A 25,917-nucleotide genomic window follows, 5' to 3' on the forward strand; every position below is an offset into this window, starting at 1 on the left:
TATTGCAGAAGCTAGCAGGATGATCTTGAAGGTTCTTCTACATCCAAGCTTCCCCTAGGAGTGGTATCTAAATCATCAGTGGTCAGCTGGGCAAGATCCAGTCCCAGGAAATGCAGTTTGTAAGTAGCCAGGAGAGCATTGCCAAGCCCATGCTGCATGCAGAGCCACAGTGGGGCTGGCTCTAGACCAGCTCCATGCCACACCTGGCCTGAACACCTGCCTGTGGATAAACATTGCACTGAACACATGAGATGAGGTAAGTTTGCTGAACAAACTTACCCTGCTGTAGTTGAGTTGCTCCCAAGTGGAAAGCAGGCCATGCAGGAAAAACTGGGCTAGTTTGTTAGCCTAAGATATCTTTCCCACTCTGCCTGGCCACCACAGTGAAACAACGGGAATTATCTGCTCCAATTTTGTAGAAATTTAAAGTTTACTTGCTTTCTTCAGAGCATAAAAAATTTCCCTTGGTTAGGGCCACATTCTGCACTTTTTTGTCCCCTGAGTTCTCTCAACATGAGCACATTCAGAGCATTCATAATTTCTGGTCTCTGGGATGTCCACAGTACAATGTAACAGAGCTGAGTTCAATGGGGCAGCAGTTCCATGATGTGATTCTGGTGGCCTCAGGCTGAGGAGTGTAGTGTATGCCTGGCCAGGCTGATGCAGAGAAGTGTCTGTGAAGATGTGATGGCCATGAGAAGATGTGCTTCTGCCTGAAGGTAGTTTTGATCCTTGGACTTGCTGTTGGAGTATTTGTGTAATGCAGCTTCTAAATAAAGCATGTGGTCAGTCTTTCTCAGTAACTGCACTTGTCAAGGGCTGTGGGCCATTTGAAGAATATTTCTCTGGAAAGATGGATGGACTGGAAGACCATGTCTATCAGCAGATCTTTCACTAATAAGTAGTAGATTTGTATCACTGCTTCAAGGGAAACCTGAGGGTCAGCACCCAGAAAGTGCTAGGTGTCACCACTCTGCCAGGTTTTCCTGATGAGATGGGAAACCAGAGGTCCCAGTGCTGAGGGAGTATGGTACCAACCAGTAACATCACCTTCCAGTCTGAAGTGCATTTTGAGTTACTGTGCCACAGACTTTGTAACATTGCTGTTGGGCTGAGCCTGTGGGCCCAGAATCACAGTTCCCAGTACTGGCAGCATCTCCCAGCAAACTGTTCTTGTGAGCAGTGTCAGCTCCTGTTTCTTGGAAGACTTTGCCCAGTGAAGCCTCAGCTTCCGGAGCCAGGCAGCACACTTGCAGGAAGGCCTCATGTGGGAGGTGTCCCTGGGTGAGCCTGGCCCTTATCTTGGCAGCCAGCTGCAGGGGATTATCTGGGAGCAGAGCAATGCACACGCTCTTGCACTGGCTGGACTGCCTCGAGACCTTTCTCTTGGGCTGTAAAGCCAGCAAGAAAACAAGGACTGAGCTACTCTGGTAAGTGAATAATGCTACCTTCTACTCTTTTTGAAAATTTTATTTAATTGATTGACAATTACAATTTGTCAAGCACAGAAAAATGCTGCCTTTTTGCAGGTATGTGTAGTTGTTTCTGGAGAAGTTACAGCTGCTCCTTGACCCGTGTCTCCCAGCACAGGTGATTTATTCACCTGCTGGGGCAGTGTATGGCATGAAAAACTCCACTGGCCTCCATCCTCAGTGGCCAGCATCCTCTCTGCAGCCAAAGACTGTTTATTACTTCTTTTCAAGGCTGGAAAGGCTATTTTTTACTCATGGTAACAGTAAATTTATTTCTGAATCTTCTCTTGCAGTTGGCATGAACGAAGCTTTGCTTACAGACGTAATCTAGAGCTATGATAAGACATGAGGAAGTTCATACTCTAGTTTTTGATTCCTTGACAGAAATTTTCTTGGCTACCCTGATAATGCACCTCCAGTAATGCTGAAAACACAAGCAGCTCTTGTGCACTTCTGAGGGCTAGTGAAAATGTATTTGATGGCTGCAGCTAAGCCTTCCAGTAGCCATGTATTCCTGTCCCTCCTCAAATCCAGGGTTGCAAGACCATGAATATTCCTTCACCTCTAGTGAGAGACCAGAATTTGCTCTCTTTTAACTCTGTTCTTTTCAGAGCTCTTGCGTCGCCGGTGGAGGACACCAAATTCACCCAACTTTAGAAGCTCATCCTCAGAACAGAACAACAAAAGACCTTGGCTGTGGTGTCAGTCCTGGAGTGTGTGGTGTCTGGTCTCCACCTTAGCCAATCTCACCAGGGAAGTGTTTGCAGGTGAAAATGAACAGTGGAATTCTCTTGTCCCTCCTTGGCTTCCTCCCACTTGTGACACCCATATGCCCAGTGCCATGCAAGTGCACCACCACCGTTACTGACTGCTCCTTGCAAAACCTGACTGTAGAAAACCTGCCCGCTGCGTTCCGTCCCTCGGCTGAAATCATCCACCTCGGTTCCAACAGGCTCACCTCCATTCCCAATGGGCTCTTTGACAACCTGAGGAGCCTCCAGGTGGTCTACCTGCAGGGCAACCCTTGGGACTGCACCTGTGACATCCTCTACTTGCGCTCCTGGCTGCAGTGGCAGCAGAACCGCAGCCTGTACAGGGATGTGAGGTGCAGCTCCCCGGAGCATCTGCGCGGCCGCATCATCGCCTACCTGACAGAAGATGAGATCGTCTCCACGTGCCAGCAGTGGTACTGCAGCCTGGCTCTCCTCTCTCAGCTCTCTCTCTTCATCCTCCTTTTCCTCCAGGGTATCTTGGTTATCCTCATCATTGTCTACCAGCAGAAATTTCGGAGAATGACCGCTGAGGTCCGGAGCACCACCCGAGAACTAGACCAGCAGGTAGACCCTTGGGTATCTTCTTCAACAAACCCCTCCAACAATAATTAACATCACAAGACAGAAAACCCTCCTCCCTTTGGAGGACGCTGTGCCGAAGTCCTGTAGTTTGTGATACCCAGAGGGGACAATTTAGTACAGCATCCAATCCTGATTGCAGTCTGGAGCAGGACTTGAACTGATCAGACTTTTGCTGTGTCCCTAAAGAATCAATCTTGGGTTTTTTCAATGCTTTAAATTCTTTAGCATGATCTTGACTGCTTGTCTGAGCTGGAAGTGGTTCTGTAGACTAAGGAAGTAATAAACTACAGCAACCAGAACTGACTCAAACAGCTCATAGGGGCTCCAGTGCTCGATCCCTGCCCTCCTACAGTATTCCAGCCGTATTCCCCAGGATGCTGCTGGTTGTGCTGGGTCAGGGGAGGACAGAGGTGGGCAGCAAACTGTTTGAGTACTGAGCTAGGACAATGGAGAAATACAGTTTCCTTCTGCTGCCACAGACAGCATAAAGAGCTTTGGACTAGGGATTTAGTCTTCTCCTGTCTTGGTTTCCCAAGTAAAAGGGAAAGGAAATATCTTCTTGCTTGATGCATCTTTTCCAATGTTCTTCTAGGGGAGGGAGGGCAAGTCTAGAAACCCACTCATTTTACCTTATCTGCATTCCTTTTAGTCTACTTTAGTTTTAATACTGACTTAAGTGAGTGAGACTGGGCCCCTGAATCTTTATGGGAATTCATCCTGAAGACAAGAATTGTTTGACTATGCCTGTATGGCACCTGGCCTAAGAGATCTGATCTTGAGAGACTCAAAACTACAAACCCCACTGATGTGTCTACTGCTGTTTATGGTGTCCCTTAATTATTTTTGAAATAAAGCAAAATTTAAATAAAATTATGCACAATTATATAAATGGCTTATTTTTCTATTCTGCACTGTATATTTTGCATGCTGTTGTGCTCCCTGAGACTGTTCCTCACCCTCAGACCAAGCAAAACTAATCCTGAGGGCAGGTGGAGAAATTACTGGAGTGTACCGTAGGGTTAAACTTTGGCAGCTGCTGGCTTCTACCATGGGCCAGGAGAAACTGGGACTTTCTTCCAAAGCCACTTCGTGGCTGCTTGTTTTGTGATGCAGCTGGAATGGGGAGGGCATTGGTGGGGCAGGGGAACGACCTGAGCCCTTCAGTCCCCAAACCCAAGTCCCGGGGCCCATTCCCCACTCAGCTCGGCCACGACAAGAGCTCTGCCCAGGGGCTGCTGGTGGCAGGGGATGGGGCAGGCGGGGACAGCGACAGGACAGGCGGGGGAAGGTGATGGGACGTGGGAGAGGTGAGGGCAGTGACGGGACACGGGAGGGCAGTGAGCGAACAGGGACAGCGGTGGGACCCGGAGCAGGTAAGGACAGTGTTGAACAGGGACAGTGGGACCCGGGGCAGGCAAGGACAGTGTTGAACAGGGACAGCGGTGGGACAGGGGCAGGTAAGGACAGTGTTGAACAGGGACAGCGGTGGGACAGGGGCAGGTAAGGACAGTGTTGAACAGGGACAGTGGGACCCGGGGCAGGTAAGGACAGTGTTGAACAGGGCAGCGGTGGGACAGGGGCAGTGACCGAGCACCGCCAGGCGGCGCTGCCCCGCGGCCGCCGAGCGCCCCCTAGCGGCCCGCTGGCCGCTGAGGGAGCCCGTGAGGGGGGAAGGAGCTGAAGGAGCTGAAGGGGCTGAAGGGGCTGAAGGAGCCGGTCCGGGCACTCCGGCGCCACCTGAGGGGAAGAAGGGAGTCCTGGGGCTTCTCTGCCTCAGGCTGCTTCACCTCGGCTCAGCTCAGCGCAGGGGGCCGCGCTAGCCCCACACGTACCAGGTGTTGCAGTGAAAAGCCGCAGGGGCTCGGGGCGGCGGTGCCGATGGAGCTCAGGCGGGAAGATGGAGGCCTGTGGGTCCCCTCACGGGCAGCGCGCGGGTGGGCTCGATGGCTGAGAAGGACGTTCCCCATGCTGTGTGTGCCGGGGCCAGCCTGACTGAGGTGAGTAACATGGGGCTCTGCCTTGGGGTCTCCTTCTGCCATTTCCTTGCTGTGCCCCGTGTCCTTCCAGCACTAACCCCTGTGGCATTGGCCTGACTGGATGTGGCAGCAAGGCACCCAAGGAAATTGGGGTCCAGTTCGGATTTATTTTTTCTTCTGGGGACTGCACCTCTTGCACCAGTATCCCCTGCAGTATCACTATGAGCATGACCTCCAAGGAGGCACACAGGACTGCTGAGGAGCCTCCTCTGTGGAGAGGTCCAAATTGGTGCTCCATGAGGCCCCGTGAGGGGACCCACAGGCCTCCATCTTCCCACCTCAGCTCCATCAGCACCGCCGCCCCGAGCCCCTGGGGCTTTTCACTGCAACACCTGCTGCTTTTGGGACTGCAGATTTGTAGCTGAATTTAACTGGGTGCATGTGGGCAGTTCAACAGGTTCAGTTGCTGGGAGAGGCTGAACTGGGAGCAGGCACAGTCCCAGCCCTGTGACAGCTTAGTCTGTTGACACTGCCATGGGGTGCTGAAAATCCTTCATGGCTCAGTGTGTCCAGTGAGACAGAACAACTGCTGACTTTGGTTTTACTACCCTGAGCAGGCAGGAGGGCTCCTGACTCTGCATCACTAAGTCTTGGCACATAGAAATTTAAAAGCCTTTTCGGTATTATTTGCACCTGTAAAAAATGTGACCAGCCATGGCACTGTGATAATGAATTGCACTGAGTGCCGAGTGATTTGTGTGCCATGGCAGCATGTCTAATCCATAAATCCAGAGCCTGCATATCTTGCCTTCTCCTGGCTCAGGAATCTGCATGTCACAGATGCTTTCTTGCTTCACTACCCAGTGGAGGATCTGCTGGGCTGTCGTTGAAAGGAGAACTGGCTTTCATTCTGAAGGGACACTGTCCAAGAATGCACAGATGCTTTGAAGGGGAAGGAGTGGTGAAATATGGCAAACATAATAAGCACAAGCTATTAAGCTGCTTTGCAAATAATTTTCTAGTATCAAGGCCAATCCAAGTCCATGCCATGCAGGGTTGGGCTGCCAGGCCTGCTGGACAGTCTACTGCTTGCCAAAGGTTCAGATGCTTCCAAGCAGCTCCTTTCTCTCAAAGTTACCAGGTTAAAGAAGCCTGGGAGACCAGACAAGGTGTTTGCAGCCTCCATGATGCAGATCTCCAAACCTGAGGTGTCTAAAAAGCAGCTCAGCACTTCCTAAGTGAAGGACCAAGTGGTTGGTAGATGACACTGGGGAAAGCACGCTGCTTTTTCCTTCCTCCAAATGCCTTGTTTCTCAGTTATCTTTAGGGTGACTTTTGCATGTTTAATAGAGAAAAAGAAGGCTTGAAAGCAAAGCAAGCTGATTTTGGAGCCTAGAGGATTTTAACCCATAATCCCACAGTCCCTGTACCGTATGGATAGTGGTTCTGTTTTGCTTGAAGATTGCTGCAGGCCCTTGCTTACAGATTGTCTGGGTCCACGTGGCCCTTGGGAACCTGCCCTTGTCCTTTTATTTACACTTTCATGGGCTCTGCACCCTCAGGCATGCAATGAAAATATCACAGCTGTACACACAGGCAGCAACTCATTGTCACCCACTGCAGGGCTTGGTCACCGGGACAGGACAATTCCATGCAGCACTTGGAGACAGTATGGAGCATGGCACATCCCCCTCATGCAGTCAGAGCTGGGTGCTGTGTGTGCCCAAGTGAGAACTTTTAGTGGATGCCTTGGGGGCAGCCTGATCTGGCATTTGTTGCATTGTTTACAAATCGTAAGTATGAGGCTGCCTGGCCTTCTAACACGCTCATTTCCCTTCAGGATTGAAGCATGAAGGGCATCCCAGAGAGAGTGCCAAGAAAACAGTGTTGATTCCACATCGTGGGACATCTTATCTGTCCTAGGGTACATGGAAAAACAAAGATTTGAGAAATGTTCCGAAGTGACTTCTACTTTTTTATGTCTGTATTTGCATATGAAAACAAAGGTTCCCTCAGGTTCATAGGCCTTATTTTGGAGGGCTTTAATGGAGAGCACAATTTAATTTGACACATTTCTGCAAAAGATTGGTTATCATGGGGAAGTGCATTGAAAGCAGCAGGTTGCAGTGTTTTGCTCTGAAGATAGTGTGTGTACATACTGTATGTCTAGGTAAAGTTACATGCTCCCTGGAGGGACAGGATAGAGCACTACTGGAGGACATAAAAGATTTAAGTGGGTTTAGTCCAAAAAAACCTCCTCAATTTACCCTACAAATTAAATCTACAAGTAATTTTTTTTTTCTATTTCTTTATATATCTCATGGTCTGCTTCTAGTCTGAAATATTTGTGACTGTTGAGAACAGAATATGCTGGGAGGTCTTTCTTTGTTTTTCCACAGAGGAAAATTAACCTGAGATTTACAAAACCAAAATGCCAGGAATGCCCTCTGTGGATACCAAATGGCTCAGGCTGTGTAGCTGATCTGCCATCCTCGTCTGTCACAGCTGATGATCACTTCTGACCTGCCCTGTCACAGCTGTCTGGTTCCACACCAGCACCATTCCTTGTGCATGGGAGCAGCTGTGCTCGCTGAAGGAAAGTGTCTCCAGAGCCACTGCAGCGCTGACAGTCACTGGGGCTCGCTCAGGAGAGGGCAGCAAATCGCTTTTAAACTCCTGTTTGCTTTGACTAGTAAAATACACGTGAGATTTGGGCCTGGGAGAGGGTGAAGGCAAGTGTGATGTCAGCCAGAGGATGACAGGGATGCCCCAGACTTAGTTGCCCCAAGCAGCAGGCACTGCTTCTTGAACCAGGAACTGCTAGGTAAAAAGCTCCTTTTCTTGTTGTTGTTTCAAAGCATCAAACTGAAACAGAGAGGGAGAGGAGGTCATTATGGTGTTGTGGCCATGGTGTAAATAGGGTTGGTTCTCTGGGGGTGTTTAGTCTGATGAGCTTTAAAGGGTGGAAATCCATCCTTTGGCAGGTGGTAGAAAAAGCTCTTGCCATCATCACTGAGTGGTGAGAGCAGTGGGTTTTTACTGACATACCTGTTGGACATGGCAAGGTGCCTGGGCTGTTTTGTACCTCTCACAGGTGAATCTCCATATTGGGTCAGGAGGATGGGTGGGAGGTTAGTGCTCTCAGAATGCCCCAGGGTCATGTAGGACAGAGGACTCAAAATTGTTGGGGCTGCCTCTGTGCATCTGTGGGACAGAGAATGCAGAGGCTTGAACAGGCAGCTGTGTAAGCACCCATGGAATTTAAATGCCTCTGGACTGGCAGGAGCTGTGGGGAACTAAAATCTGCATCAAAGGGCTGTGAAATACCAACAAGTCCTGTTAGGAACCTAGCCCTTGACTTGGTTGTCTCTCATAGGGTATGATAAGGGATGTGCCTGTGTTTGGGGAGCTTTTACCTCCAGCATTCTCAAGCTCACCAAAGCATTATGTGGGCACCCACACTTGCTCTGTATCTCCATTACCTGATCTTTCAACACAGTGTTAGCAAGCTGATTTTTTTTCCCAGGATGAGACTTTAATTCCCTCCCATTGATCATGGCCAAAGAAGAGAGCTCAAATGGAGATTTTATTCCAGAAACAATGGCCCCCTTATGTGCTGTGTCGTGATCTCTCTGAATGAACCTGCTGGTGAAATGAAGGCTTTTCTCTGGGCTGTTTTGTACCTCTCGCAGGTGAATCTTCATATTGGGTCAGCTGCCTTGATTCCTGCAGAGAGAGAGAAGGGAAGTAAAACATTAAATCTTTGTTCTGTGGGGACAGAGACAAAATGAGAGTTAGTGGGACTTGGGCTTTATATTTAGATTCCATAAATCCCCATATGCTGCAGGGACTTTGTACCCACTAACAGGTACAAAGTGGAGGGCAAGCTCCCTGTGCAGTTGTATGTGTTTTTCTGCCTTTACACACTTCTCTCCAGGTCCAGCCCAAAGCCTCTTGCCTGGGCTGGCTGCTCACTTCCAGCCAAACTCCTGTTGTCCTTCTTGCCTCGTCCTCAGCTCTGCTGTGAGCTGCTGCCTATTGTGTCTGTACCTGCCCTTCCACACCCTTACCACTGCTGTTGCCATTTCCCAAGTTGTACAGAAAATACAACTTGCTGCTTTCCTGTTTGGCTCTCTGATGGCCGAGCTGCAGCAAACCCACCAAACTTATTAATTTGATCATGCAATGCAGGAGGCTTTGAAAGCAAGACCTTGGTGTTCTTGATTACTTCCTCTCCTGTCATCCCCTCTTGCCACTATCCATCAAGAACGGCATTTTAATGATCCCTTTGCTTCTTTTCCTTTTTACCTGAGACTTCAAAGAGCACAAGAAGCAGCACTGTCATTTCTGTGCTGCCTAAATGAAGGGAAACTCTCTCCAAGTGCTACGTGTGAATTTCAGTGTGCAAATTCCCATACAGTTTCCTACAGCACACCAGGTAGTGTTTTGTATTCTGTCCATTGCTGGATTTGGGCAAAAAAATAAAAATACTGTATTGGTTTCTGCTTCTGTGTTGAGAGGAATAAAGAGATATACTTACATCAGGTAGAGGTGGAGAGAGGGCATTGTACTGTCTGTAATTTAAAATATATCATGAGATGTATTTTCCTGTGTGTATATCTGAAAGGAAGCTCCTCAGTAAGTGCAGAACTCGGTGGTGGTGTTCACTCTCTGGAAGAAGTCAGCTGTGAGTAAGTTGCTCTGTGTTGCAATAATCCAGTGCCCTACTTTGTGTTCCAGATGTGCAGGAAAAAAATAATTTGTAGATGCATGTCTGCTGAAAACATGTGAAACTTGAAGGCAGTGGAGTGAAATCCCAGCCCTGCTCTACTGTGCCTTTGACTGCAGTAAAGCTCAGGGTTCAGCCTTTGGAGCATGTCCTGGGCTGTGCACACAAACTGCACTGGATCTTCTCTTTAAGAAGATCCAGTGCAGGGAGGCCCAGCTCTGGGGCAAGAGCACTGGATTGTGCATGTCTTGGTAGTGTAACATTAGTTATGTACAGTAAAGCAAGTATTTCTAAAACCACATAAAGCATCTGAGTCCTGTCAAAATGAAAGAAAATTGGGATGAAGGTTGGGCACTGTATTCCCTAAACTTGTTCCAGTGATTAATTAGCTGTGGAAAAATTAGCATGTAATTTCAATCCCTGTTTGTCTGTGAGTTTCCAGCATTCCTACTTTGCCTTGCCTTTATCTGTAGATGTCTGTAGGGCCCCATGTACTAGGTACTTTATGTTCCCAGGGATGGGAAATTGTGAAATCCATGTGGGATGGGAAATTATCTCGGATGTTTCCCATCTTAGAGGAAAAAAAAAATCTATCTTGGAAGCAATTCAGCTGAAACCCAGAGCATACAACTGGTGCATTCATCTTCATGCTCACTCGCCTGCATGCTAGCAACACACTTGACTCTCTAAGTGAAAAACAACTCTAATCCAAAAATTGGAGCCTCGTATTTGTTAACTGGAAAACAGACAGCTAAACAAGTAAATTGATTTATATATTTTTAATCTGTGTCTTAAAAATAAATGCATATACCAACTGTTCCTTGGTTGTGCCAAGCTGAGGGTTTCATATTAAAAAATAAATAGTTCTCAGAATGGTTTCCACCAGCTTTTTACCTTGCACAGCCAGGAGGCTCTGTCTGGGGTAAATGGTCCTTGGTAGTGCAACCACCAGCGACCTCATGGCCTGCTGCTGAGGGGAGGTGGCTTATGCCATGGGGCACTGGCTTCTCAAGAGCAATTCTCCACAGTGCTTGGGCCAAGAGTGAGCCTCATAGGGGATGAAATGGGCTGCCCTCCACCTGGCAGTTTCCCCTTGGCTTTCCTGAGCCAGGAAGGTCTGACCTGAGCTCTGCAAAGATGAAGAGGTCCCTGGCAGGTGTATGGAAGCATTCCCTGCTGGCTGTTCATTTGCTGCTGAGAGCTGCCTGGAAAAGGTTTCCTCACTCAGCTAAGGAAGAACCTCACTGCAGAGTTGACAGCAAACAGCCCTCAAGATGAAGTCTGTGCACACAACCAGGAGAAGACCAGGAGTGAGCAGAGTAGACCTGATGGGCAGTTTCCCAGCAGCAAGAACTTGATCTGGGCTGATTAGTGAGTATTTACAAATGCTCAGTGCCTACTGAGCTGGCCCAGTTGTCTTCTCAGCAATTCCTACAGATCGAGAATGAGTGGCAAGAATAATAGAGGGGGAGGATCTGGTTACAGGCTCAGAGAGGAATGCCAGGATTCCTTTTAGTGTCTTGGTACTCACTTTCTCTCCTCTTGTCCTGCACTCCTACCTTTCTGACTAATCCAGCCCTATTTCAGAGTACAGGAGAGGAAGGCTCTTTTGTTGGAGTCACTGTACCCAAGTCAGTCTATGCCAAGTTGTACATAAAATATACTTAAACTGCTGCACTTGCAGTAGAGAGGAAAACAGTAGAACTTGGGGGCTGCCATGAATACTTCATAGCAAAGCAGCATTTGCAGGACCTTTCTGAGCAGAAGGAAAAAGCTGAAGTCTATTTTATTGAGTAGAGTTACCAAGAAACTTAATCTAGAAAGTTAATCTCTGAAGTATGCTAAATTTGAACATCTGTAAGTGCTTTGAAATTTGTGAGTGAAAAATGCTGGACAGAAGGAGAGGATATGTCTGGTTCAAAGCAGGGGCAACAGAATACCTCCTGCCTACAGCTGGGCTATGCAGTAACTTCTGAAAAACTATTTCTTTGCTTTTGAAATATATTTGACTGCACTAAGTGGCATGGTGTTCTCAAAATGTTTTCCTTGGCTTGTCCAATACCTCCTGGCCTGTCTTCCTTCTCTTTTTCTTCCCTATTCTTTGCAAACAATTCCGTTTGAACCTTACTTTCCTTTGTTTAGGTGTAGTATTTCCCTCAAATATTTATGGCTGTGATACTCATCTTGAGTAGCAAGCCAAAGAATCACAGAAATTCTGTGTTAATTTCTCACTCTCCTTTTGCTACACAGTGCCTTTCCCAGGCAGATTGCTAAGCTCCCAACTTGCTTCTTGTTCTATCCTAACACAGCATAAAGGATTTGGTCTTTTATCTTTTGGATGGTGGGACATTTTAAAATAGGTCCAGGCACTGTTCCTCCTTTTCTCTACCTTGTGATGAACCTGCTGTTGTAGGAAGTGTGAGGAACATAATTAGTAAAATAATACCAACTGTCTCATGGGTCCTTGTCATCAATGGATCTTGGAGGGCTTTGCCAAGCTGGATACCAGTCGTTGCACCTATTGCAAAGATGGAGAAACTGAAGCAGGGGAAGCTTGCAAAGCTGGCAGTGAACACCCCTGCATTTTGCACCACCTTCCTCAGAAGTGAGAGGGAAGGATGTGCAGCCCAAGGTGCATTTTTGCACATAGCTCTTCCTTGCTTCCTTCTCAATAACTGGCACACTGGAGAAGAGGCACCATACTCTCCTGTTCTTCATGGTTAAGCTAATTGCCAATCTCCTGCTAGGTTTCAGGAAGTCAGAGCATGGAAGAGTTGGTGTTACTGGTTGACATCAGGGTCTGGGAAGCAGTGTCTGTCTCCAGACCCTGGGCTTACATGGGCAGCTGCTGCCACCTTGCAGAAGTCTTGTAAAACGGTGCCAGGAGTCTTCTCAAAGTACTCAGATCCTAGGTGCTAGAGGAATAATGGGGGACAAGGGCATTTTTTCATGTGTGATACATCTGGGAGCTGCTACACTGGGAAAAAAATCTCTCTGACTTTGCTCATGTTGACCATGAAATGTATCCTGCAGTCTGGCAATGTGCAAATCTAGCAATGGGAACAGAGGTCTCCTGTCTTGAACACACTTCACTCAAGCGTGCACAGAGATATGGGACAGTGTCCTCTTTCAGTGTGCAAGGAAGCCAAATCCTGCTTTCATCAGGTCTGCATGGCCTTGGAGTGACTTCATTTCTTTGTTATGCCGCAGTGATGCACTTGGCTTCCCTACTTGTGAACCCCAGCACCCACTGAGGAATGTTTCTTCAAGCCCCATCAGACCCTCAGCCATTTTTAATGGAGGCTGAGGTACAAAGACACTTGTGATGCCTAGAGAAGGGAGGGCAGAGTGCACGCCTGCCTCCTATGATAATGTGTCTCCACCTACGCCTGGCATGGCTGTGTTTTTCCAGCTCTTTTGTGGTTTTGTTGTTCTCCCCTTGCACCCACAAGACCCTGCACTGGCTATAGCAATTGGCTAAATCTTTCTTGTGTTCCTCCCGCAGGACCCAGGCACAAGCCCAGCCAAGCTTTTTATACGTGTCTGCAGATGGACCTTTGCCCCTATGGTTTGCCTGGCCCTCTCTTCACCCGTGGCCAGGCACTCCAGTGCATGAAGTGGACGTTTTCCAGCCCTGAGCTGCCAGAGTTAATTAACCCTCTGCTAAGGCCAGGCCAGTCTTTCTGGGAAACTAGATCCATTGGACTGTGCATTCCACAAGCCTCTCTTTGCCTGGCGTCTGGAGTATCTGTACAGCAAAAATCTGTTTCTTCCTCCATGTACTTGTGTTTTGGGATTGGAGGTGGCAGAAGCCTGAGGAAGAGAGAAGGGATCAAGGTCCCTAAGTTTCCTTGCTGTCATCAGCTGCCAGGAACTTGCCATGGGAGAAAACCAACACAAAGCTCCTGGAGATGCCTTGGTTTTTTCTGGGCAGAGAATATATGCACACAATTTTCCCCATCTCCTCTTCTTTGTGGCAGAGTTGTCTTTGTATAAGGCAGCTGCTATAATTTCCCACAAACTGCTTGATGTGACTGGTCAAAATGTTGCTGTCCAGCTCAGTCCTTACCCTCTGTCTTCCACGAGGCTTGCCCCACTTTCAGAGGAAAGCACAATGTTTTCCTCTGAGGGTTGTTTAATTTATGTGGTTCTACTGGCTGAGCCCCTACAGAATAATGTTCTTAATGCCATCACCCTTTGGGATCATGGGGCAAAATTCCTTTCTGTGCCTTGAGATTTCAGAGGTCCTTGAGGTATCATCCTGCAACAGCCTGAGGAGACTGAAGTCAAGGAGGGACTGGACTCTCGCTGAGACATGCAGAGCTTCAGTGGCTGTGTTCTTGAGGCAAACTGTAGAGTTGAGGGTTGAATTCTTCCCTGGCTGATCTCTGTCTTAAAACAAAGTGCCCCTTTTGCACTGTGCCCAGTGCATCTCTGTGTTTTCAGGCTCACACCACCTGTGTCCCTGTGCTTCGTCTCATGATGAGTTAATGCCGGTGCCAGAGGGAACAAACACGGGGTTGTTCAGGCTCCCAGCACATACATGCCTGACTCCTGTCCGTGTTGTGCTATTAGGGTCATTTATCTCCTCCCCAAAAGGCCCTGCAGAACTCTGGCCAGACCTGTTCCCGTTAACTGTGCCTGTCTTTCCTTGTAAGAAAAAGGAGTGTAATTGTGCAGTCTTCCAAAAATAATAATTAAAAAGTATAAGCTTGCATGAAAGCGTGTTATGCTCTGGAGAAAGAAAGATAGGGACCTTTTTGACTGGTGCTGAGGGCAGGATACAGAGAGTTGTTTGCTTAAAGTGAAAAAAGCCAGAATTTACCTGCATGGTCCAGTCCTGTTTGGATAGAGGCTGCAAATCCCCCCCTTCCCACCCAGTTCTGTGAGTGAGTTGCAGTAAATCAGAGCAAGCTGAGGGGTTTTTTTTGTTGGGTGGTTGGTTGGTTGGGGTTTTTTTTGAAAGGGCCTTGATTGTCCAGCTATTTTTCTCCCTTGGTGCTGCTTCACGCCACTTCTGACTTTGATTAATAGGTCTCTGAATAAAATGTTAATCTAACTAGGGGTCCTTGGCCCAGCCCCCCTGCCCTCCATGCCTTGCTCCAGAAATATCAGAGAAAACACACAGAGGTTTTGTCTCCCTGCAGAGCACTTGTAGCTTTTGATTAATGGGTGGAAGGGCCCAGCTCCAGGTTTGTGGCATCTCTCCCGACGGCAGAAAAATAAGCAAAAAGTCACCAAACATGACACAGAGAAGGCAAGTCCCAGGAGCTGCAACAGGGAGAAAGGAAGGAGAGAGACCAGCCTAGAATTTGAGATATACCCTGCTCTAAGCCCTGGTACTTGTGAGTCCAAGTTCAGACTCTCATCTCCATTTTAATCTTTCTTTACAATGAGCTCAGACCACATTGCTGAATTCAGCAGTTTCCAAACTCTGGGATGTCTTAACTTCTGATATGTGCATCATGAACTACTCTGCACGTTGCCCTGGGTTGACACTTCACATGCATGTGTTAAGAGTGGCTAAGATGGCTTAATAATAAAATGAGACCTTACAATTCAAACAGGACATGTGTTTCCCCTATTTCCCTTCGAACTCTTGCCCATTCTCTGAACCAGGCTTCTTTTGGAGCTTCTGAAATGATCAGAAACATGTGTTTCATTCTTGTCTTCTGGCCAGTACTGACTCTTCTTGTATCACTTCCATGTGGAAGCCAGACCTGCTGGAAATTTTCTTGTTCCCTCAAGGTGGATCATTTGGTGGAACTACAGATATACCAAAGTACTTGTGCAAGGGCTTGTCCATATGGGGCAACCAGACATGAGTGGATTGGGAAGTCAAACAGAGCTGCTTTGTTAGTCTGAAATAAGAGTAATCAATGAAGGGGCTTCTCAGATAAACTGTTCCTCAGGCAAGCCCTAAGTAATGCTGTGGGATATGTATGAAGTGTGAAGGAGATAGATATACCATCTTACAGCTCCCTTCCCTTGCAACCCCTCTGTGGAGCCATCAGTGCTCTCCAATGTTCCTCTATTTTATCATGGGGTAACTGGAGCAAACTTGTATCGGAGCTGTAGGCAGGTGGGGATTCTTGTATGGGTACTCAGAGACTGTAGGGAGAGGTTCACACCATTCAGAAAAGAGGAAAAAAGAATCCCTGAATACTTCGAGCCTGGATTTTTTGGTCAGAAATTATGAAGGGCCTTAATTTGTGCAGTGACAGTACTCCCTTTGGCCAAGGAAAAGTGCTGCATCCTCAGCTACTGTAGAAATACTTCAGTTAAGAAAAATCAAACCTGATACCAAGAGATTTATGCTTTCTTCACCTGGAAGGAATCTGTGAAGCTGTGTGGCCTTTCCTGGCACTGGTGCAGAGTAGTGACAATCAGTGTATGGTCTTTCTTCTTTTCCTGGCATCTCCCTGGAGGCCTTCTCTGTCCTTGACGTGCCTGTCATCCAACTCAATCGACAAGTGACATGCCTGGAGGATGCAGCCAACCCTGCTGACAACAGTTTTGTTTCCCAGGTGATGGATGGCTTTGTGGCCCAAGCCCGGCCATTGTCCCCTGCCTGTGGCCTTATTTCAGTGATTCTTATCTTGGTCCTGGGCATCCACTCCCTGCAGGGAAGGTGAGCAGTTGCCAGTGCTGCACGTTCTCCCTAGGTGCCTCCAGGATGGGTGGGGGGAAGGAAAACGGGCATCCCATCCCGACTGAGTGAAGCCAAGCTGTTGTTTACCTGGGCCTGTGAGGCATTCGGCTCTTATCACCGGGGGAAGGCAGCCAGTTCCTTAGTCAAACACTGTCATTTAGGCAGAGTGGAAGTGCTCGTGTAATTGCCATTCTCTGCTCTCACACTCCTATCTTGTAAATCACCAATCCATCACAGCCCAGGTCCTCCTATTGTTCTATAATTAACTGGACAAACTACAGGAGCATTGTCATAGTTCCCCATTTATAGAGGAGGGACAAAGACTTGAATGAAGATTTCAGTCCCCTTCAGCTTTTTCTTCCTCTCTTGAGCTATTTTTTTCTGTATCTTCTGATCCATCTCCTGGCTCTAAAGGTGTCTCACCCGCTTCTTTGAATGAGCACTTCTTTTCCAACCAACAATAACACAGAAAGAGTGGCCACAAAAGGACAGACCTGAGGATTTTAACCCTTCTCATTCCACTGTGGGTATGTGCACATATGGTCACTCACTCCCTAATGCATGGAGCAGCTCAGTTCTGAACAGGTTTTGGACCCTCTGCTAATGAAAACAGGCTACAGTTGCCTCATCCATTTCTTAACGATAACATGCAGAGGATTTAGCTCCAAGCAAACAGTCTCGTTATGAGTTAGACACTCCCTGGGGCTGGATTATGAGCTACAAGGGAGATGGATGATTTCCAAAGGGTGTGGCAGTGCATAGATTTGGGGAGTTACAGTTACTGTTTGCTGGTTTTGACCCAGGAAGGTGGATAATGTATTTCAAGGTTCCATATGGCTTTTAAGGCTATAAAAATGTTTGATGCAGGGCTCTGGAGCATGGAGGGAACTGGCAGTGATTTGGAGTAATAAAGCTGGTTTCTTTTCTGTAGACCAGATGAGTGAAGCTGCTGTGCTGCTGGACAACTTGGAGAGTTGGTTGAAAGGCAGAACTTTCCCTAAATTGGGTCATCTTACTTTAAAAGACTGTTCCCAATAGCCTTTGACAGGGTAATCCTGCTGTATTGCCCAGTGAGGGTACACAGGGCCTCGGGTCCATCAGGAGAACCAAAGCTCTGTTCTCCTTGCTTTATCTTCTTACCCCCTCATGCCTACAGGGACTCCACTACTTCAAAGCAGGGTGTTTCACTTTGGCTTACAGCACCTGGCATGCCGTGGCCCTGTTTTCAACGGGAAGCTTTAGACACTGGAGCACTACAAATAACAATAGTTTATATATCCTCTGATCCCTTCCTTTGCAAATTATTAGAAAATGTCACAGTTCTCATGGCTGCTGCTTTGACAGCAGAATTTAGTCCTTTGTGTTTACAGTGTCACGCAGCCAACTTTACTGACCTCCTGGGCATCCCTTGGAGGAGATTTTGGCTCCGGTGCTGAAGATCTACTTTTCTTCCTTATTTGAGGTGTCAGGTAGGTCTGCTGGATGAAATGTGTGCTTTTATGTTCTTGTAGGCCAGGCCTTTTAATAAAACCCAATAACATTGCTTATTTAACCTCCCTCTCTAAAATATTTTCCAGCTCTTGTGAGCTGTAAATTAGAACTGTCCACCCCATGGAAATTCTGAATAAGCGACCTGAGGCTGACCTCCAAGCCATGGGGCACTTCCTAGCACTGCCTGTATCCCAGTGACCAGGTCACCTCTATTAATGTATGAGCACATTGGATTCCCTCTTGTGAAGCCAGTGAAGTACAGGGTGTCTATGCTCTGCTTGGAAAAAGGCTTTGCCACTTCACTACATTTGAATGGAAAGGGGAAGATCTGTTCATGTTTATTTTACAGCCCCTTTTATTGACTTGATTTATAGCCTGAGGCTGTGAGTTAATTGAGGTCCAGTCCAGGAGAGGGCACCTGGGAAGGGGAGGTGCTGCAGTGCCACCAAAGGGAAAACAGGCAGGAAAGTGCTTTTATAAAGAACAGTTTATTGCAAGTTCTGGCTCTTGCTCTGAGCCAAGCTTTTGCCACCAGAACTGGTTCCTCTACCTCAAGGAACACCCTTAGCTCACTGTGGGTGGCAAGGACCAGGAGGGCAGTGGTTAGCCAAGAGAAGGTGCATTTCTTTGGTGTGCCCTTTTTTAAAGCATCCTTCTGCCTCTCTCTTATGGGTGAAACCTAGTCACCTGTATAAGTGCAACTGTCATCACCCTCTCTAATGGAGAGCTGAGAGGGCTGTTCCCACAGCCTGAAAGCAGGTGTCTTTCAGTGCATATCTCCTGGGCCCGCAGAGCAGATGCCAAGGCCAGTGCTCTTCTTTGGCACCTAAAGTGTGGGATGCACACTTACATGCACTGAGGCAGGTGAGGAAGTGGGCTCTTACTGAGGCTGGCTGGCTTCAAGACAGGTCAGGGAAAAGGCTCCTTCAGCCCAGTGACACCCTAACAAAGTGGATATAAAATTGCTGTGGGTGGCCAAGGGCTGAATCTGTCCTAAGCTGGAAGGTGGCAGATCAGTCTGGAAGGGCTGACTCACCTTTTCTGTGTGGCAAACAGTAATGTGGCTTTGGGGTTTTTCATTACCCTCTAGTGCAGGTGCTCGGAGCCTGCTCCAGCTGCTCCTGAGCTGCTGGGTACAGGCTGGAGCTGAAGGGTTGCCAGCAAGTGCTTGTTCTTCAGAGCTGGTGGGGTGTGAAAGCCATGTGCTGCCCCTCCTGAAGCTGTGCTAAGAGGGAAATGTTCTGTTCTGTAAAAAACCCTGATAGGCAAGGGGCAAAGTTTCAGCACCTCCTCTTGCTCGACTGGCCCTGCCACAAGAGGCTGGTACACTTTAGCAAAGAGCTCCTCTTCCTCTCTCAGCCCCTTGATCAGCCTTGGGAGGGAAGCTGTTCTGCCAGTCACAGCAGCAGTCCCCAGGCAGCTCCAGCCTCTTCACCCACCCTGCAGTCAAACTCCAAACTCCACAGACAGCTGGGCATGTGTGACAGGGCAGCCATGGGGTCCCTGCAGACCTGAACCTCCCAAATCCTCAGCCTGCTGATTGGCCTATGGGAGCTCTTTGCCAGGGTTCTTCTTGTCTTCCTAATTCATCACCAGCTGACATGAGCAGGAAATAAAAAGACCAATTTACCCTCCATTTCTTCTGTGCAATGAGCCCTTTTCTTTAAGCCATCAGCCCCTTTATCTTTTGCCATCAGAGTGGCTGCAGTACAGCTTGTTTTCAGCTGTCTCTGGACATCGCTTGAATCTTCAGGGCACTTGTCTAGCCCCACTCAGATAATCCCCTCTTTCACTCAGAACAAACAAAGTGCTCCTGGGCCACACTGCCTTCCCCTGCCCCATTGTGGTGCAGGACTGCAGGGGCTGATGCACTTCAGTGTGTGCTGAGGGTCTGTTCACTGTTGGACAAGAAACCCGCACATGGTGGTGATTTTTTAAAATACCTTCGCTGGTTGGAGGGCTGGGGTTCAGAATGAACCTCAGTCATCTCATGGACGTGATTTTACAGTGACCATGCTGTCCCTTGGCCGACGTGTTGCTGCGTGGGGTACCCAGTCAGACTGGGGAGAGGGGAGGAGCTTCTTACTCCAAAGTATGGTCTGTGCGTTGTGTTTGAGGCCTTTCCACGCAGACTGCCGGAGGCCTGGGACCTTTTCCCCCTCGCTATCCCATCCGGCTCTTCCTGCTCCCGCTAGTCGGCAGAGGGCACCAGTAACCTGGAGACGGTCCTTGGGATGCGCTTGCTCTGCCGAGCACAGGCCAGCGGAGGGGGAAAAGGGACGTCCTGCTCTGGGGCAGATTTCTGTGACACTTGGATAGAAATGTCCCCAGCCGGAACATCCACTCGGGTGCTCATCCAGCCAGCCAGACTGGGGGAGTGGGTCAAGGGGCTGCTTCACAAAAGGATTGTCTGTATCCTATTTCCTGCCCACGGGGCTCATACACAGAGACCGAACTGTGCCCCACTCATCTCTGCTGCTGTAGCTGAAACAAATGTTGTTGGCAGGGTCAGTGGCTGGATTAGCTATTTCTGCCTTTCCTTTGCTTCATGTTACAGGTGATCTTAGAGGTGTTTCACAGAGAACACATATCTGGATCGGGATACAGCATTTCCCAGTGTGAATTTCTATTAGATCAAGAGACAAGCTATTTAGGAGTTAGTACTGGCTCTGTGAGCACTCCTTACTTAGCCTGCACTTGGCTTTTAACTCTATCTCAAATCTGACCAAAACACAGCTCTGCTAGAGCTGTTTACTGCTCTTTTCTACTGACACAGATGAAGACACACATACAGTGTCACAAGGGCAGCTTTGAAGCCAGACATGCTGCAGTGGCTGGCACTAATGTTGTTCATTATAGGCTTTGTGCCCTAGTTTTGAAAGCATGGGATATTTAAAAAGACATTTCTTTTTCCTTGTTTTATTAGGACTCAAATTCTTATTTCCCTCATGGCCTGCTTGTAGTATGGCCTTTTTAATGTAGGATCTGATTGCACATTGCACAGAGTTAAGTTGCTTTTCCAAAGACAACCCTATTTCCCTGTTCCCTGGTCCCTCCTTTGCACTAGATTTAAGCCATGTGTAATTGCAGGGGAAGTTGATAGAAAGCGAAGAAAAAAGATTTTTTTCTTTTTTTCCTGGAAATTGTTTTCCCAACAGATGAACAGTGGAGAGTGAAGCCAGATTCCCCATTTATTTCAGACTGCCATCCCTCACTGTGCAACCTATAAGAAGCAGTTCCATCTTTGGAGTCCAAACCAGTTCTGACTGTCAGGTTTCAACTGTTTATAGCATCCCCCTGCCAGAGGCATGTGTTGCAGTACACCAGCTGCAGTGAAACTAGTGATGATACTGCACATCTTGTGATTTACTGTCAGAACTACCTCCTAATCTCTATATGTAGGTCTGGAAGAGTAGCACTAATTTTAGCAGACTTATTCCAGGTTCACATGCTGTAACTGAGGTTGGGGTTAGGCTGACTGATGACTCAGCTTTTGTTCCTTCATGGTTTTCTGTCCCATTTTAATTCACCCTGTTGTTTCCCTAATTGTAGTTGACCAAGGATGAGCAATGAGTTTTACAGGAAAGTCTCACACATCTGCTTATACACGTCACTTAAATCCTAAACCAAGTATGTCAGGTGCTTGATTTCTTTTTCATGCATTTCTGTGGACTGTGGAAATTTTTTTACTTGAGCTAGAAAAGCAACAGAAGCTGGAAGGCTGCAGTGGAGACATACTTTGGGGTTTCTTTTTCCATGTGGAAATCTGGGAAAGGATCTCTAGTAGAAGCTTTTTCTTTCCATTCTTCTGGAGTGTTTTTCTTCAAACAGTACAAGCATAATGTTACTGACTTTGAGTTATGTTGCCTGTCTAAAACAAGGAAGATTTGGTTCATTGCTGGAAGAGATGATTTTGTTACTGTACTTAATTGCTATTAATACTGGCACGCTGTGTAGTTTGTGTAAGTAAGGAATCTTTGTACCAGCCAGTACAGAAGTGTTTGTCTCAAATTTGTTGATTACATATAAATTCTAGGCAAGAATTTATACAACAACTCTAGATGTGTGTTTCCAGAATTGAATTCAAGATGCTTTGTAAACTCCAGAAGACAACAGTGCTTCTGGAAATATATAGAGCCAGTGGGTTGGGAGAAGTGAGCTTTGTAATGTGTAGATCTACTGGAAATGATCAAACCTCGTTTGCAGATGGAGGGATGGGGCACAGAGAAGCAATTACAGAGGATTTAGGTTTAGATAAGTTTATCTGGCCATGATTTAATGTTATATAAGTTCCTCAGAACAGCTTTATTTGATCAGTAGAGGAGGTCTTAGATGTTCATATCTCCAGTACATCACCAGCAAAGTCTCTTTACATATCTCTTCAACTTCATCTTCAAAAGCCCGGTGCTTTTGTGTCTGGAGTTGATTGTCCAAGAATAGTGTAGTTCCTTATTAGTGCCCTGATTTCTCTCATCTCCACACCATTGTTACTGACTAGATCACTTTTACTCTGGGAAATGAAATAATAACCCTGCTGCATGCTTTGGACTTGGCTGGTGAAGAGCTTGTAAGCTCAGAGCTGATGTTTTCTGTTGGCACCTGCTGTTCATCAACATCTGGCTATTGCTAAAACTCTGACACAGGAAAATGGTTTCAGTCTTCTGAGCTGCAGTCAATGTTTAGATTGCACTGTTTGTTCTTCATGGAAAATCTTGGCGCAGGAAAATATTTCCAGGAAACTGTGTTATTTCTAGTGCAACCTAGAAAGAAACACAAATCACCTTTGAAAAAGTGAAAAGAAAATGCTCTTTTGATGTTCTTATGCCATCGTATTTGCACAAATGGCTGTGCCAGGGGTTGCATTTGTTAACCAAGGATGAGAGCAAGAGCTAAGATATTACAAGTTCTGCAGAAAGAAGAAAGTGAATAGGATGAATTCCCATCTCCCTTGCATTTGATAGTGTTTCATTGCAGTAATCCCTGTTTTTATATGTAGTCCATTCTTAGAGTGGTTATTGCAAAATAGGAGTCAAAACCATGTAAAGATTATGCTTTTTCTCCTGGCTCCATGGCTCCCTGGAGCTGTCATGTACCATGTTTCACAGACCTTGGGTTGCAGAGAGGTTTTGGATAAAATGCTATGAACCCTGTGGCTTTTGGGAGAAATGTCTTCTCTGATGTCCTGGGGTTGATGGGTTTGGGGATTCTTTAATGTCCGAGACAATTCCATGTTCAGCTTTGCCCAGCTTAAAATAAGCCATGTTTTTGTAAAATGGTGTGCTGATCTAAGAGAGGGGAGGGAATACAGAATTCCCTACAAAGAGAAACCCTGCAATGAGGGCACTGCCCCAGAGGGACTTTGGGGAAGGGAGCAGGAGAGGGAAGGGGCCCACACAGCGCTAATTGAAAGCGCATCTTCCCGTCAGTCATGGTGCTTGCCCATCAATCATTCTGGCACCAACAGGATCTGACATCAGTAGGGAATTAAATAAACTCCTCTCTCTTTAGGGATCTGCTGATGGAAACCCGTAGGGGGGAAGTGAGCAGAGAAGAGCAGGAAGTGTGTTCGTGGGGGAGAAGCCGTCTCAGTGGTCCCCTGGGATGGTGCAAGGCTGTGTCCTCCCTTTTTCTCACACCAGCATGTACAGCTGAAGGGATTTTTCAATGAATCCCCGAAAAGGTGCATTTAAAGCTGGTAATAGGCCAAGCTCACCTCAGTTTAAATAAACAAACTGCAATAACAGTATCCTATGGTGAGTGCCCTGAAAGCTGAGTGATGCACTGTGCAGCTGAAAAGTAGTTTTCACCCCTGGGTGAACTTCGTGTTATTGGACTGCACTAACTGAGGTGAATCTTGACCAAAGTGTCAGAGCAGAATACTGGGAAGGGAAAGTGGATTAGAGCAGAGGGTTAGAAAATAAGCCCCTGTTTCCTATCCTGCTGTGAAACTGTCTCCACAGTGAATTAGGATGTGATGTGAATTAGGGTGTGATGTGGATTAGGATATTACAGATTAGACCTGCCTGAAATCAGGGGTTCAGTGCCGATAAAGGGACTGGTATCTCCTTTGTCAGGGCTATCAGCAGTCCCTCGGGGTGAGTGGCAGTGTGTGTGCACCGTGCTCCCGAGGAGAGCCCCAGAGCAGCTGGAAACCATTCGGTCACTGACAAGTCCCCTGATGGACCTCTACTGACATGGAGCGGCTTTGGTTTCAGGAAAGCCAAAGGGAACCTGTCACTAATTAGACACACAGCTAATTAACGAGAAGCAAACAAAGAGCAGCAGCTTGTGTTTTGGGAAAGCTCAGCTTTAGTAGCCAAGGACGTCTGCTCCTCCCTTTCAAGCCATTTCAAAAACAAACAAAGCAGGGAGACTTGCATTTCAAAGCAGTGCAAACACTACCAACCTCAGAAAGCCTTCCAGAAGGGATGTCCAAGAGTGGGATTTAGCAGTGAAAGGAAAAAGGGCTCTCCAGGTATAATGAGACCTTCCCTGTTCCTAGATCAGGGCCCTCTGAATCCCCAGTGTGCATCTCTTACCTATTAGCTTTTAATTTTCCTTTCTCCAAATAAACACTTCTGTTAAAATTTTGGGTGAGTGAATGGGAAAGAAAGGCAGGTGTGGAAACAAGAGCTGCCATTTTGTGCTTTGTTACTTCCCAGATCTTACAGAGATGTGTGATATTTCAACTTAAAAACCTCTTTTGTGCATTGTTTTTATTGATGTTGTATACTGCTTTATTCCTGTGGGGTTGGCTAGAGGTGTATGTCAGTAACAAACTAAGCAAAAATTACCTAGACTGTATAAAGAGATGCTCAGGAGTGGATGAGGCTCTGTTTGAGTGCTAAAGTCTTAAATAAGAGAAGTGTGCTTTTGGGACAGGAGGAATCCAAAACTGTAATCCCAGTGAGTTCTCCAGTGACCCTGAGAAATCTTGCTTAGGGCCTGATCCTCCAAAAGGCCTTGTCAGGGTCCCAACTCCTGCTCAGAGTTTTGCACTAACTCCAAATACAGCTAGCAGGACCCATTAACTGAATTTTGCTAAGTGCTTTGCACATGAAACATGGTAAGAATGCCAAGTTATGTGATATTTGGTGTATTTCCTAGAGCCATGCATTTAATTAATGGGGAATCTCAGCTTTCGAAAACCAAGGCAGTTTCTAACCTCCTTGTCACAGGAAAAAAGTAATAGCTGGAAAACAAGACTGAAGGCTCAGAAATAGGAGGCAAATTTAAAACAAACAGCAACCCAACAAGTTATGATATCTTAATATTAATGTCATGGTTTGGAGACAAAATCATAAAGTTGAGTGCTCAGGTATGACACTATGTGACTAGGCTTTAAATATTTACTAAAAGAAATGCATTATTAATATTTTTGTGCATTCAATAGAGAATTATTATTGTTATCACTGTCTAATGTGGAAATTCAGCACAGCAACTGTCACCAGATTAGCCTATCAACCTAACTTTGTCTATTTTCTTCCTTCATCTTGGAGGAAGTATTTCTTCTGGTTAGGGACAAGGCTGGGATTTGCAGGCTTAGTCCCAGTGCTGTCAGTGGCTTCCTGGATGAGACTGTGTGGTCCTTCTGGGATCAGAGTCCCCAGCCCCACAGGGGTGGGAGCACACATCAGCTCTCTACCAGATTACAGAGTGAAGGATACCTCCCTGTTTCCATGGGATGTTGCAGTGGTTAGCTCATGAAAGTTTTTAAAGCACTGCAGCCTCCTTGACAAGGAGTTCAGAGCACCTGGGGTTACACTGCAATAGTAGACCACCACATGCACTTACATTAGGATTTTCTTTTTCAGCAGTCACCTGGTCATCTGTTTTTCCTGCTTTATGGCCTGATTTGAAATGATCTTATACTCTGCTATCAGCACGGGTGTTTTTTGCCATCAAAGGACCTGTTCAAGTAATCACCAAAGCCACAGCAGGATTCCTTCTTATATCATTTTGGCTTAGGTCTCAAATATGTACCAGTAATTAAAAAAAAAAAAAGGGAAAAAAGAAGGCAGTGGCTTCAGGTTACAACAAGTAAGGAGCATATCAACTTTTCCAGACGCAGATTGGTTTCGCTACGCCTCTCCCCATGAATATCCTTAGCTTCTATGAAAAAGCTACTGGAGGCAAATACATGAAGCACTTCATAAAGAAAACATGGGGTGGCACTTTAAAAACTGGCATCCCAGTTTTTCTGACTGGGATGTTACTTTGCTGTTTTATTATTGAGACCACA

The 25,917-nt window shown here is 46.9% G+C and overlaps 1 protein-coding gene and 1 long non-coding RNA gene across 3 annotated transcripts in view; both read left to right on the plus strand.

Annotated features, from left to right (window-relative positions):
• Positions 1-3: 3 nt before the first annotated feature.
• GP1BB (glycoprotein Ib platelet subunit beta) lies at positions 4-3,697 on the plus strand. Its single transcript, XM_064392257.1, has 2 exons — positions 4-1,430; positions 2,084-3,697. The coding sequence occupies exon 2, from the start codon at positions 2,246-2,248 to the stop codon at positions 2,855-2,857; it is 612 nt and encodes a 203-aa protein (XP_064248327.1). The 5' UTR covers positions 4-1,430; positions 2,084-2,245; the 3' UTR covers positions 2,858-3,697.
• A 1,025-nt stretch (positions 3,698-4,722) lies between these two features.
• Positions 4,723-25,917, plus strand: part of LOC135282824 (uncharacterized) — a 38,614-nt gene continuing 17,419 nt past the window's right edge. For both annotated transcript variants that reach the window (XR_010348851.1, XR_010348852.1), the window contains exon 1: positions 4,723-4,824. This is a non-coding gene — a long non-coding RNA (uncharacterized LOC135282824). The remainder of the gene's footprint in view (positions 4,825-25,917) is intronic.

This window comes from Passer domesticus, chromosome 17 (assembly GCF_036417665.1).
Source record: "Passer domesticus isolate bPasDom1 chromosome 17, bPasDom1.hap1, whole genome shotgun sequence".
Classification (NCBI taxonomy): domain Eukaryota; kingdom Metazoa; phylum Chordata; class Aves; order Passeriformes; family Passeridae; genus Passer; species Passer domesticus.

What these genes read in the sequence shown, in the direction of transcription:
- GP1BB (XM_064392257.1), top strand. Translation starts at nt 2,246, where the DNA reads ATGAACAGTGGAATTCTCTTGTCCCTCCTTGGCTTCCTCCCACTTGTG.